A 14,394-nucleotide genomic window follows, 5' to 3' on the forward strand; every position below is an offset into this window, starting at 1 on the left:
AATCAACTTTCCAGCTCTTAGCTCCATCCCTCCCCCTCCTGTCTTCTCCTATCATTTCAGGTCTCCCCCTCCCCCTCCCACTTTCAAATCTCTTACAATCTCTTCTTTCAGTTAGTCCTGACGAAGGGTCTCGGCCCAAAACGTCGACAGTACCTCTTCCTATAGATGCTACCTGGCCTGCTGCATTCACCAGCATTTTTTGTGTGTGTTTCTTGAATTTCCAGCATCTGCAGATTTCCTCGTGTTTGTGTCTCAGCCCTTTAATTAGTTTGTTAGGGCTATGGCTTGGTCACAGTCATTGTTATGAAAGGCCAGGTGATGTAAATTTCAAAGCTTTATAAATACCTTGACTCCTCAAACCTTGTCCCGACAATCAGCAGCCATGGGCTCCTCTAAGCAGCTGCCTAGCACTCTGAAAATTAAAATAAATGATGCCCACAAAGCAGGAGAAGGCTATAGGAAGATAGCAAAGCATTTTCAGGTAGCCGTTTCCTCAGTTGGTAATGTAATTAAGAAATGGCAGTTAACAGGAACAGTGGAAGTCAAGTTGAGGTCTGGAAGACCAAGAAAACTTTCCGAGAGAACTGCTCATAGGATTGCTAGAAAGGCAAATCAAACCCCCGTTTGACTGCAAAAGACCTTCAGGAAGATTTAGCAGATTCTGGAGTGGTGGTGCACTGTTCTACTGTGCAGCGACACCTGCAGAAATATGACCTTCATGGAAGAGTTATCAGAAGAAAACCTTTCCTGCATCCTCACCACAAAATTCAGTGTCAAAAGTTTTCAAAGGAACATCTAAACAAGCCTGATGCATTTTGGAAACATGTCCTGTGGACTGATGAGGTTAAAATAGAACTTCTTGGTCTCAATGAGCAAAGGTATGTTTAGAGAAAAAAGGGTGCAGAATTTCATGAAAAGAAATTCCAACTGTTAAGCATGGGGGTGGATCGATCATGCTTTGGGCTTGAGTTGCGGCCAGTGGCACAGGGAACATTTCACTGGTGGAGGGAAGGATGAATTCAATTCCAGCAAATCCTGGAAGCAAACATCACACAGTCTGTAAAAAAGCTGAAGATGAAAAAAGGATGGCTTCTACAACAGGATAATGATCCTAAACACACCTCAAAATCCACAATGGACTACGTCAAGAGGCGCAAGCTGAAGGTTTTGCCATGGCCCTCACAGTCCCCAACCTAGACATCATCGAAAATCTGTGGATAGCCCTCAAAAGAGCAGTGCATGCAAGAGGGCCCAAGAATCTCACAGAACTAGAAACCTTTTGCAAGGAAGAATGGGTGAAAATCCCCCAAACAAGAATTGAAAGACTCTTAGCGGCTACAGAAAGCATTTACAAGCTGTGATACTTGCCAAAGGGGGTATTACTAAGCACTGACCATGCAGGGTGCCCAAACTTTTGCTTTGGGCCTTTTTCCTTTTTTGTTATTTTGGAACTGTAAAACACGGAAATAAAAAAAGTAATCTTGCTTAAAATATTAAAGAAATGTGTCATCTTTAACTTTATGCCTTTTGGAAATCAGGTCATCTTTTACTCGCTTAGCAGTAACAGAAATTTTGACCGGGGTCCCCAAACTTTTGCATGCCACTGTATGTGCTTCAAATATTTGTCAGGAACCATTTCTGAGGAGCTGACACAGCACAAAAGTTTGGCAAATATGTACAGCATAAAAATAAACTTTAAATACTGCAGGAGGGTGAGAAGGAAATCACTTGCCCTTTGTCAAAATTACAAATAGGAATGTGTTAGATTTGTAAGATTTAATACAGCGTATTGGGAATTTGCATACATTAGTGTTCTTTGATTGTTAACAGCATAGGCAGAGCAAATCTGCACATCATGAAGAATACCTCAACTTTTATGAAAAAGAAAATTCTGGGAGAAATGTTATTTCAATTTAGAAGCCATAGTGGAATAGGAATATTTTGTATGATTGTTAAAGATAATGAATCAAAGAATTCTATCATGATCGTTCTGTACACTTAATTTCCTACAAGCAAAAGTACAATACAGATATATAAACTAAAAGAGACACAAATGATCCAAAGTTATTATGAAAATTTAAATACAGGAATTCAGTATAGACAATATTCTTACAAAGAAAACTATGAATTCTATTAAAATGAAGTATTTAGGAAATCTCGTAATTCATACGCTTTAGTCTTTTAGTGTTCTCAAAACTACCAAATTTAGGAACAGCTTTATCCCCTCCATCAGATTTCTGAATGATCCATAATTTGGTAAATTGTTTTATTATTGTCACATGTACAGTGAAAAACTGTTTTGCATGCCAACAACAGATTTTTTAAAATCACAACACAGATAATTTCATTACAACTATGCATTGAAGTAAAACAAGGACAGAATGCAGAATAAAGTGTTATAATTACAGAGTGAGTGCAGCACAGATTAATAATAAGCACAAGGTTATAACTGTCAAGGTCCGGTCCGTGAAGTCCGGATTCCAGTTCACGGTCCGGTCCATGGTTCCTTATTCCAGATTTTCTGCTTTTCCCTTTTTCTGTTGGGTGCTCTAATTGAGGCAGCTGATTCACATTTTGGGCTGGCTACATAAATAGCTGCTTGGTTCAGGTTCAGCTGCTGGATTGTTCCTGTCAAAATCCCTTCTTGGCTGCTTCCTCCTGTAGCCTTGCCCTACCTGCAAGTCTGGCCTCACTTGAAGCCTTGCCTGAAACCTTTGCCTACACCACTGTCAAGTTCAACCATTGGAGCAAGATTGGAGCCTTGCTGTGTCAGGATAAGAAACTGTCTGTTGTTGTTTGGAACTGTCTCTATGTCCATGCCTTCACTAGGTAGGTCTGGCTGTTTGCTGCTACCTTGTGTTGAGAACTGTCTCTGTTCTGTGTATGAGTCCTGGCCCTATGTCCTGCTCCCTCGGAGGGGTCCTGACTTGTGTGTAGTGCCCTGGCCCCAGGTCCTGTTCCCAAGGAAGTGTCCTGGCTCTGTGTTCCATGTCTCTGTGTTCCTGTCCTCCCTTGACCAAGGTTCTGTGTTCCTGTCTCCCAAGACCAAAGCTCTGTTCCTGTCTCCCTTGACCAAGTCAAGGCTTTGTGTTCTTGTCCTGTCCATGTGTCTTGCCCAGCCTGGTGCTGGGGCTCCCTTGTCCTGTCCAGGAGTCACTCATCCAGTCCTGTAGCCATGTTATGTTTTTGTCTAGATCTGGAGTCTGAGCCTGAGTCAAGACCCAGGTTCTGGGTTCTTGCTCAGTCTCTGGCTTGGAGTCCATATCCAAGCCTTGAAGCACTACCCCCTTATGACAATAACAAGGTTGATTGTGAGGCCAAGAGTTGAGTTTATTGCACTAGGGAAATGTGCAATAGTCTTTGTATCTGTTTTCTATCTGCATTGTATTTTGTGTTGCATGTTTATTGTGTTTATTATGGTAGTTAGTCACATGGGTGGGGAGATGGTAAAAGCAAAGAGTTAGTTACGTATTCATGCTTCGTCTTCAGTCAGTTAGAGCTACAGATAGCTGGGTATGATATCAATTTTGTTGACCACTTAATTACATTAACATTTGTTTCATTATGCTTAATGTTGGTTAACATCACTAGCTTTGTTTAAAATAGCTTAAAACCATTTAATTACATTGAAGAAATTACAAAGCTGTGCCAAACATGTCCTTACCTTCCACCTCCATTTATTATGCAAATTGTTAATTTGGTTTTTGCCAATTTTAATTTCATTAGTTTTTAATGCTCCAAGACTGTTTGTTTTGCTAGTTACTTAATAAAGGATTGAATGTTTCTTCAACTTTGAAACCTTATTACTGGATTCCAATGGAAGTCGCGTTATACCTCCACCTCTCCCTGTTCTTAGAATCTAATGGGTTTGTTTGAGTAGCCGCTCAGCAGTAGCAGCTGCTAAGTGGGATAGAAGCTGTCTTGAGCCAGGTGGTACATGCTTTCAGGCTGTTGTATCTTGTGCCCAATGGGTCCAGGAACACTACCCTGTATGTATTTATTTTTGCAATTTAGTGATTATTATGCCTTTTCATTGCAAAACATTAAGTTTCATGTCACACACATCAAAGTTGCTGGTGAACGCAGCAGGCCAGACAGCATCTCTAGGAAGAGGTACAGTCACATTTTAATTCCACATCCCATTCCCATTCTGATATGTCTATCCACGGCCTCCTCTACTGTAAAGATGAAGCCACACTCAGGTTGGAGGAACAACACCTTGTATTCCGTCTGGGTAGCCTCCAACCTGATGACATGGACATTGACTTCTCTAACTTCCACTAATGCCCCACCTCCCCCTTGTACTCCATCCGTTATTTATTTATATACACACATTCTTTTTCTCTCTCCTTTTTCTCCCTCTGACCCCCTCACTATACCCCTTGCCCATCCTCTGGGTTCCCCCCTACTTTTCCTTCTCCATGGGCCTCCTGTCCCATGATCCTCTCATATCCCTTTTGCCAATCACCTGTCCAGCTCTTGGCTCTATCCCTCCCCCCCCCCCCCGTCCTCTCCTATCATTTTGGATCTCTCCCTCCCCCTTTCAAATCTCTTACTAGCTGTTCCTTCAGTTAGTCCTGATGAAGGGTCTCAGCCCAAAACATCGACAATACCTCTTCCTAGAGATGCTGCCTGGCCTGCTGCATTCACCAGTGATCTTGATGTGTGTTGCTTGAATTTCCAGCATCTGCAGAATTCCTCGTGTAGAAGTTTCATGTCATACAGTCAGTGATAATAAAGCTGATTCTGATTCCATAGATTGTACATTGAATTACCATAGAGAATCACTTCTGTTATAGAAACTGTACCTGATGACCACTCCATAGGTTTCTACAGCAAAATGAGCTGTGAGTTTACAGAAACTGCAGAAAAAACAAAAAAAAAAAAAGTTTAGCATATTAAAAGTAAGAGAAATTAACTTTTTGAGAACTGGTTTGATATTTCTCCCAATCTGGTAAAAGTCAAAACAGAGTTGGAGCATTTATCAATGTGACCAGAAAAAACAACTTTCATTTCAGAAGTCAAAAGAAAATAGGCAGATGCTGAAAATTTGAAATCCAGACAAAGTACTGGAAGTACTCATAGGTCAGGCAGCAGTACTTCAACTCATGGTCCTTTCACCAGAAAAGTCAGAATTCAGTTTCCACTTAATTTGTAAAATCACTGAGCAGAAAATTAAACTTGTTTCTCTTTCTCTTTACTGTGGGAAGCGAGGGAGGAGATTGCTGAGCCTTTGGTGATGATCTTTGCATCATCAATCAGGATGGGAGGATTGGAGGGTTGCAAGTGTTCCCTTGCTCAAGAAAGGGAGCAGAGATTACCCAGGAAATTAGACCAGTGAGTTTTTCTTCAGTGGTGGGCAAGTGCTGGAGAAGATCCTGAAAAGCAGGATGTATGAATATTTGGAGAGGTATAATATGATTAGGAATAGTCAGCATAGCTCTGTCAAGGGCAGGTTGTGCCTTATGAGCCTGATTAATTATATTGAAGATGTAACAAAACAAATTGATGAAGGTAGAGCAGTAGATGTAGTATATATGGATTTCAGTAAGGCATTTGAAAAGGTTCCCCATGCCAGGCTCATTCAGAAAGTAAGGAAGCATGAGATCCAAGGAGACCTTGCTTTGTGGATCCAGAATTGGCTTGCCCACAGAAGGCAAAGGGTGGTTGTAGATGGTTCATATTCTGTATGGAGGATGGTGACCAGCAGTGCTCTGCAGGGATCAGTTCTGGGACCCTCCTCTGTGATTTTTAGAAATGACCTGGATGAGTAAGCAGAAGGGTGGATTAGTAAGTTTGCTTCTGACAAAAAAAAAGTTGGGGGTTTTGTGGGTAGTCTGGAGGGTTATCAGAGGTTAGTGGGACATCAAAAGGATGCAGAACTGGACTGGAAAGTGGCAGATGGAGTTCAACCCAGATAAGTGTGAAGTGATTCATTTCAGTAGGTCATATTTGAAGACAGAATATAATAATGGTAAGACTCGGCAATGCGGAGGATCAGAGGGATCTTGGGATTTGCATCCATAGGACGTTCAAAGCTGCTGGGCAGGTTGACAGGGTTGTTAAACCAGCCTTCATCAACTGTGGGATTGAGTTCAAGAGCCGAGAGGTAATGTTACAGCTATATAAGACCTTGATCAGACCTCACTTGGAGTACTGTGTTCAGTTCTGGTCCTCACTACAGGAAGAATGTGGATATTATAGAGTGTGCGGAGGAGATGTACAAAGGTGTTGCCTGGATTAGAGAGCAGGTCTTATGAGAATAGGTTGAGTGAACTTGGCCTTTCTCCTTGGAGTGACAGAGGATAAGAGGTGACCAAATAGCAGAGTATAAGATGATGAGAGGATCATGATCGTGTGGATAGCCCAAGGCTTTTTCCCCAAGGCTGGAATAGCTAACACGAAAGGGCATAGTTTCAAGGTCCTTGGAAGTAGGTACAAGGGTAAGTTTTTCCACACTCTGGTGGGTACATGGACAGTGGTAGAGGCAGATACAATAGGCTCTTTTAAGAGACTTAGATAGGTACACTGGAGCCTTGAAAAAAAGAGGGCTAGGCAGTTTCTAGAGTAGGTTACATGGTTGGCACAACATATAGGCTGAAAAGCCAGTAATATGCTGTAGATTTCTATGTTCTTTGTTTACAGCATGTTTGATACTTATTTTTAACTTCTAGTAACTGTCTATATTTTCATTAACATTAAATTGCCGCCTTTTAATGTTCATCTTTCATGAATGCCCACCTTGAAAATCTTCTCTCTGGTGGAATTTCGGTGATTTGGCTGGCACACCATCATCATTGACTTTAGTCTGACTTGGTATCTATTCTATCACAGACTTTCCATTTTTTTTTTCTCTCCACACCTTCCCCTTCTGTGCAACTTAAAAGATTCTATCATTACTAACTTTTCTAGTTCTGATGAAAGATCAAAGATCTGAAACATCATGTGTTTCTGCTTCTACAGGTGCTGCCTGAAGTACTGATGCCTCTGGGGCCAACCAAAGGTGTTTTTTAAACTTTTAAAATGTCTATTTTATGATTGCAAGACAATGTTGGCCATCAAGAACTTCAAACACTGCAGGGCTACCCCATCAGCAGGTTGCTCATTGGCAGAGGTGCTGGATTTGCTGCAAACTGTTGCTGCCTGCTACAGAAAGGCATCGGAGTCTGTGCACGAAGGCGGTGTGCAGTCTAACACTGAGTGATGGTCTTGGATGTTTTTCTTGTGATCGCAAGACCCTGTTGGACACTGGTAATTGTAAAATACTGCAAGTCTGGTTCACTGGCAAGACCAAAGGCAGGGGAGCTGTGTGGCCCTGGTTGCAGTAAAGATGAGGCCTCTTGATGTGGGCTTGCCTGTTGCAGTCGTGCAGGAGGGGAGATGCTAGGTGCATCCATGCTGGATTGGAGGCTGGCCCCTCTCATTGATGCTGCTCTCCAGTGTTCACTCCGTGGAAGACAAGCTGAAATGTGTGCTTGTGTGTGTTCATTGGCAAACCACTGAGAACTTGTTCTTGCTGACATGCATCATCAATTTACAGGACATGTCACTTGGGGACTTGTGTCACTGTATGTTTACTGCTGCCTTGTGCTATGCATGACTGTTAATATTGTGTTTTGCACCTTGGTTCCAGAAGAACACTGTTTCATTTGGCTGTATCCATGGGTATTCATGTATGGTTGAATGACAATTAAACTTAAGCTTGAAATATTTCCATTGTTTCCTGTTTTGTGCTCTGTCTGAAATAAGTGAAATTTGGGTCTGAAAAGTTCAAAGCTCAAATTTCAAAGTAAATTTATTCTCAAAGTAGATACATCTCACCCTACACAAACTTCAGATTCATTTTCTTGTGGGCATACTGAATAAATCCACAATATAATAATAACCATAATAAAATCAATGAAAGACCACCACATTAGGTGTTCAACCAGTGTTCAAAAGACAACAAACTGTGCAAGTACAAAAATAAAGAAATTATAATAAACATACATAATATTTATCAAGAATGAGATGGAGTACTTGAAAGTGAGTCCATATGTTGTGGGAACATTTTGATGGGGCAAGTGAAGTGATTCCCTTTGGTTGAAGGATAATAACTGTGCCTGAACCTAGTGGTGTGAGTCCTAAGGCTCCTCTACCCCCTTCCTGATGGCAGCAGCGGGAAGAGAGTATGTCCTGGGTGGTGGGGTTATCTTAAGTGCTTGATTATAGTTGGCCACTGAAGGTATGTAAACTGTGGTTGGGATTATGGAGAACTCCCTAGGTAAATAGAATGGATGGCACTTGATCATTAGGTATTCAAGGTCAGGGGACCATGAGTTCAATAAAACCCTCCCATTCTCCTCTGACACAGTAATCTTGCCCTCAGGTTCTCAATTTTGTTCTCCAGTGACTGCACATTTGCCAACAAAATGCCAAGCACAGGGGGCCACATCCCTCTGCGTTTCAGCCTGGCTTGGACTTCCCCCTTTTGCCTTGTTCTGTCCATGGTGATCAACCTTTGTCTGCTTAAATGTGTTGTTCCTGTTTGCTTGAGAATTATGTCCACTGAATCTTTCATAAAAATTGTGTAATCTGTTGATAATTAAGTGCATTTAAAAGCAAATTTCTTAAAGGGAAATTATATGCTACAGGTTGCAAGAAGAGTAATTCAAACAGGGTATACTTAGACGTATTGTACACAGCCTGCAGAACATTGCTGTGGTTCACCAGCACATCTTAAATTTGAAGGTATTGGCTATCATCTTGAATGTTACAATAAAAGTGAAAATTTGGATGCAATCACTGATACAGTTTATTATCTGCACACTGTGTCTGTGCTGATTTTGTTCATTTAGTCAAATGAATCCAGCAGAGTTCACTGGTTAAATTCCTCCCTCAATAACTATTAGGAAATAATAGTTTTATAGAACTGTGGCAGTATTCTAATTTGTTCAGTTTTTCACTTAAATACATAATTTGTTACTCATACTACCGCACATTACAGGCCCTTTGGCCCATAATATTGTGCCGACTCTAGAAACTGCCTAGAATTTCCTACAGCATTGCCCTCTAATTTTCTAAGCTCCATGTACCTATCTAAGAGGCTCTTAAAAAGACCCTATTGTATCTGCAATTACAGTAATGTCTTTTTGATACCTTTTTAACTATTTCCATGAATTTTAGCTAATTGGGGCAACAGCTTAATTGGGCTGAAATATGTTGGTGCTGATATATCGCAATTAACTGGAAACCACTTAGAAAAACTGGTAACTGTACTGTTGACATAATACATAATTTATATTCATAGTTATTGGAGGGAGTACTAAGAGACAGAATCTACAAGCATTTGGATAGACAGGGGCTTATTAGGGAGAGTCAACATGGCTTTGTGCATGGTAGGTCATGTTTGACCAATCTGTTGGAGTTTTTCGAGGAGGTTACCAGGAAAGTGGATGAAGGGAAGGCAGTGGATATTGTCTACATGGACTTCAGTAAGGCCTTTGACAAGGTCCCGCATGGGAGATTAGTTAGGAAAATTCAGTCGCTAGGTATACATGGAGAGGTGGTAAATTGGATTAGACATTGGCTCGATGGAAGAAGCCAGAGAGTGGTGGTAGAGAATTGCTTCTCTGAGTGGAGGCCTGTGACTAGTGGTGTGCCACAGGGATCAGTGCTGGGTCCATTGTTATTTGTCATCTATATCAATGATCTGGATGATAATGTGGTAAATTGGATCAGCAAGTTTGCTGATGATACAAAGATTGGAGGTGTAGTAGACAGTGAGGAAGGTTTTCAGAGCCTGCAGAGGGACTTGGACCAGCTGGAAAAATGGGCTGAAAAATGGCAGATGGAGCTTAATACTGACAAGTGTGAGGTATTGCACGTTGGAAGGACAAACCAAGGTAGAACATACAGGGTTAATGGTAAGGCACTGAGGAGTGCAGTGGAACAGAGGGATCTGGGAATGCAGATACAAAATTCCCTAAAAGTGGCGTCACAGGTAGATAGGGTTGTAAAGAGAGCTTTTGGTACATTGGCCTTTATTAATCAAAGTATTGAGTATAAGAGCTGGAATGTTACGATGAGGTTGTATAAGGCATTGGTGAGGCCGAATCTGGAGTATTGTGTTCAGTTTTGGTCACCAAATTACAGGAAGGGTATAAATAAGGTTGAAAGAGTGCAGAGAAGGTTTACAAGGATGTTGCCGGGACTTGAGAAACTCAGTTACAGAGAAAGGTTGAATAGGTTAGGACTTCATTCCCTGGAGCGTAGAAGAATGAGGAGAGATTTGATAGAGGTATATAAAATTATGATGGGTATTGATAGAGTGAATGCAAGCAGGCTTTTTCCACTGAGGCAAGGGGAGAAAAAAAACCAGAGGACATGCGTTAAGGGTGAGGGGGGAAAAGTTTAAAGGGAACATTAGGGGGGGCTTCACACAGTGGTGGGAGTATGGAATGAGCTGCCAGATGAGGTGGTAAATGCGGGTTTTTTAACATTTAAGAATAAATTGGACAGATACATGGATGGGAGGTGTATGGAGGGTTATGGTCCGTGTGCAGGTCAGTGGGACTAGGCAGAAAATGGTTTGGCACAGCCAAGAAGGGCCAAAGGGCCTGTTTCTGTGCTGTAGTTTCTATGGTTTTTAATTGTTGCCTCAGGCCTACTTTTTTCAATAACTTGAGATCTATTTCACAGAACCTAGATTTATTTTTTAAAAAATTGTTTTCCATAAATGAAGATGTTGTATAGGGAGGGTAAAGTTCATTTACTCTGGGGTGGATCATTCAGTTGTGATAATGTTATGATAAATTATTTGTAGTCTATTGTAAAGGCAGCCATTCTGAACATTAGCTTGCTAGATACGTATTGATATCAATTAGCTGTGCCATGCTTGGCAGCAAACGTGCTTTTCTTCATTTGTGAATTATACATTCTGGATATTTCTGACCAGCATTCTCCTGCTACTGCTTTTCCTGCTGTTGCGATGAGGCCACTCTCCGGTTGCAGGAGCAACATCTTATATTTCAGCATCTGCAGATTTCCTGGTGTTTACCACAAGGGTAGGATCCAACCTGATAGCATGAACATCGATTTCTTGAACTTCTGGTAATACCCTCCCTCTTCATTGTTCTCCCTCTCACCTGCCCATAATCTCCTTCTGGTGCTCCTCCCCCTTTTCTTTCTTCCATGGCCTTCTGTCCTCTCCTATCAGTTTCACCCCTCTCCAGTCCTATATCTCTCTCACCAATCAACTTCCCAGCTCTACACTTCACCCCACTCCTCCCAATCTCCTGTATAACCTTGTTTCTTCCTCCCCTCTCCCCACCTTCTAACTTTGACTCCTCATCTTTTTTTGTCCAGATGAAGGGTCTCGGTCCAAAACATCAACTGTACTCTTTTCCAGAGATGCTGCCTGGGCTGCTGAGTTTCTCCATTTTGTGTGCATTGCTTGGTTTTCCAGCATCTACAGATTTTCTGTTGTTGAGTTTGAAATGTTAATTCTGTCTGTCTGTCTGTCTCTCTGTCATTCCAGTTTTATTTTTGGACATCTTTAGTCCTTGGTCAATGTATTAACATATGCAATAAGCAATATCCTGCAAGCTCAAGATTAGAAAAGTAATGAATAACTTACGTTATGAGTTCTAGTTGGGGCTGAGCTACTGAGTGTAGAAATTGTAAGTACTATACATGAAAGAGGTGGAAAAAATTAAGTGTCAACAAAAATATTATCTGAATACTAACACACTGATACAATCATGAAAAAGGGATACTAATGGCAAGAGGCAGGAGGAGAAGATAGCGGCACGACACAGCTCGCAGCGACCACTCTGGTGGTGACATCTGTTATCTGTCAAGTAGGATGCCGTGCACAATCCTACTTTGATGGAGACAGATGTGAAAGCACGGAGGAACAGCTGGTGAAACTTCTGAAATGCCTGCTTTGCTGCTACTGTGTGATCCAGAATCTCCAGAGGGGAAGGTCCCAAGTCCTCGGCTTTGCTTGTTGCCCGGGGCAGGGTCGAAGCACTCGACAGAGGATGGTGCTTGGAGGGCTGGTCAGAGGCTCGAGGTTTTCCAATGGACTCAGAGTCCGCTGCGGTCGGATGCTCCCAATGGTGCGGCATTGGCAAGTTTGCAGTGCTTGGAGGTTCATGGCAGGGAGAGTTTCTCCCTTCCACCGTCTGCGGGAGATGATGGGGCTATCGGGACTTGAGACTTTTTTTTTACCATGGTCTGCTCTTTATCAAATTACGGTATTGCTTTGCACTGTTATAACTGTTATAATTATGTGGTTTAGTCAGTTTTAGTCTTGGTTTGTCCTGTATTTCTGTGATATCTTTCTGGAGGAACATTGTATCATTTCCTAATACATGCATTTCTAAATGACAATAAACAAGGACTGAGTGTCCTCATAATCTAGTGGCTATACTACATTAAAAATCTGAGGATATTTGATATGTTACTAAAGACTCTTGCAAACTTCTACAGATGTATGGTCTGATTGGTTGCATCATTGCCTAGTATGGAAGCTCCAATGCACAGGGTTGTAGACTCAGCCAGCTTTATCAGGGTACAACCCTCCCGCCCATAGATTTTCAAAAGGCAATGCCTCAAGGCGGCAGCATTCATCAGGAAGGACCCTTCCGGTCCAGGCCATGCCCTCTTTTCATTACTACCAGAGATACAAAAGACTAACATTCAACATTTAGTACAGCTTCTTCCCCTCTGCCATGTACGGTATCTCACTTTCTCTTTTTCACTATTTTAAACAAATTTTCATTGTAACTTGCAGTATTTTTTTTGAGTTGCACTACACTGCTGCCACAAAGAAAAATTTTACAATATATAATGATAATAAACCTGATTCTGAAATCCACTGAGCACATCAGCTGTAGGGAAATAATCTTCAATTGTGCTAAATTTCACTTTTAAATTGAAATAGTTTTATTCCAGAAGCAGAAGTATGAGCAAATTCTGTCTATTTAACATAATTTATCACTTTAAATTACAAATATTGTTTCTTTAATACAGAAAAATATATCAAATAACCTGTAGTTGGAATCCAGTACTTTCACAGTGAAAAGATAAATACCAGTATGATCAGTTGGCCAGGTGATGAACACACTGTTCGATGAATTCAAAATTTCATAAGGCCTATGCATGTTCCTAATTAATCCGGAAATCTCATAACAAGATCTATAATTCTTAATTCAGAATGAAAGAAATAAAAAAAAAATCCTTATTTTACTGTTAGCGAAGATCTCAACAAACATGTTTGCTAGGATCTAGGAAGTCTTGATGTTCTTAACAGAATATAGTATATCCTTAGCATAGTATTTCAATTTGATCAAAGGCAAAAATGAATACATAACCAAAACAATATATTAACAGAAAATGCCTGATATTATGGCCAGGAAGGGGATGGAATTTTTGGTAAATATATAGAAAATAGCTTTGGTATTTCTAATGTTCAATTTGAATAAATAATGACTTTCTTAATATGCATACATTTTCCTTTAACTTGGTCTTTGACATAGCATGCAGAACACAGTTCAAGCAATCTTGAGCTGGGGTTCCCAACCAGAGCTCCATGGACCCCTTGCTTAACTGTACTGGGTCCATGGTATAAAAATGTTTGGGAACCCCGATCTAGAGAAATACTAATATAGAGGTGTCAAACTTGTGGACAAAATAAAATGGCTCATCATCAACTGCTATTCGATAAAGGAATGTGACTCAAAATGATTTGAACATTGGAAGTTAGCTATCACCATGATTACGGAAAAGAACAAATATCCTGGTGTCATAAATCAGGTAGGGCAAACAAGATAGTATATTACATTAAATTGAAGTATATCTCTAAACTGAAGCATCCCTATAACAGTTAGCATATGTCATTTGAACTTATTCTCAATTTATGCTGCTATTTTAGGGGTCATATTTAAGGATGATTCAATGAGAATTGATGTTTAAGTCTAAAACCTCAATGTTGTAATCACTTCTTTGAAAGGAACATGGGACTAATTGAAGAGGGGGATGTATTGCTTCAGTAACTTATTTACTTATTGTTAAGGGTGACAGCCAGTAACTCTAGTATCTGACTCTTGCCCTTCCCTCTGGATTTAATCCTATAAATACTCCCGTTTGAGTACTATTGCGGGGGATGACCTACCTGGGGGAAGCAACAGTGGCTGCGCCTCTAGCACAGAGTCTGGCCCTGTGGCTCAGAAGGGTAGAGAATGGAAGAAGCCAGCAGAGATAGGGGACTCTATAGTTAGGGGGTCAGACAGGCGATTCGGTGGACATAGGAAAGAAACACGGTTGGTAGTTTGCCTCCGAGGTGCCAGGGTCCAGGATGTTTCTGATTGCGTCCATGATATACTGAAGTGGGAAGGTGAACAGTACAGG

The 14,394-nt window shown here is 41.1% G+C and overlaps 1 protein-coding gene across 1 annotated transcript in view; it reads right to left on the bottom strand.

Annotated features, from left to right (window-relative positions):
- The window catches only part of LOC134350209 (cation channel sperm-associated auxiliary subunit epsilon-like), a 132,290-nt gene that overhangs the window by 14,223 nt on the left and 103,673 nt on the right, over positions 1–14,394 (bottom strand). The window contains exon 14 of the mRNA XM_063055196.1: positions 4,809–4,862. Within this exon, the coding sequence (XP_062911266.1) occupies positions 4,854–4,862 (9 nt within the window). The 3' untranslated portion in view covers positions 4,809–4,853. The remainder of the gene's footprint in view (positions 1–4,808; positions 4,863–14,394) is intronic.

Source organism: Mobula hypostoma, chromosome 8 (assembly GCF_963921235.1).
Source record: "Mobula hypostoma chromosome 8, sMobHyp1.1, whole genome shotgun sequence".
NCBI classification, from domain to species: domain Eukaryota; kingdom Metazoa; phylum Chordata; class Chondrichthyes; order Myliobatiformes; family Myliobatidae; genus Mobula; species Mobula hypostoma.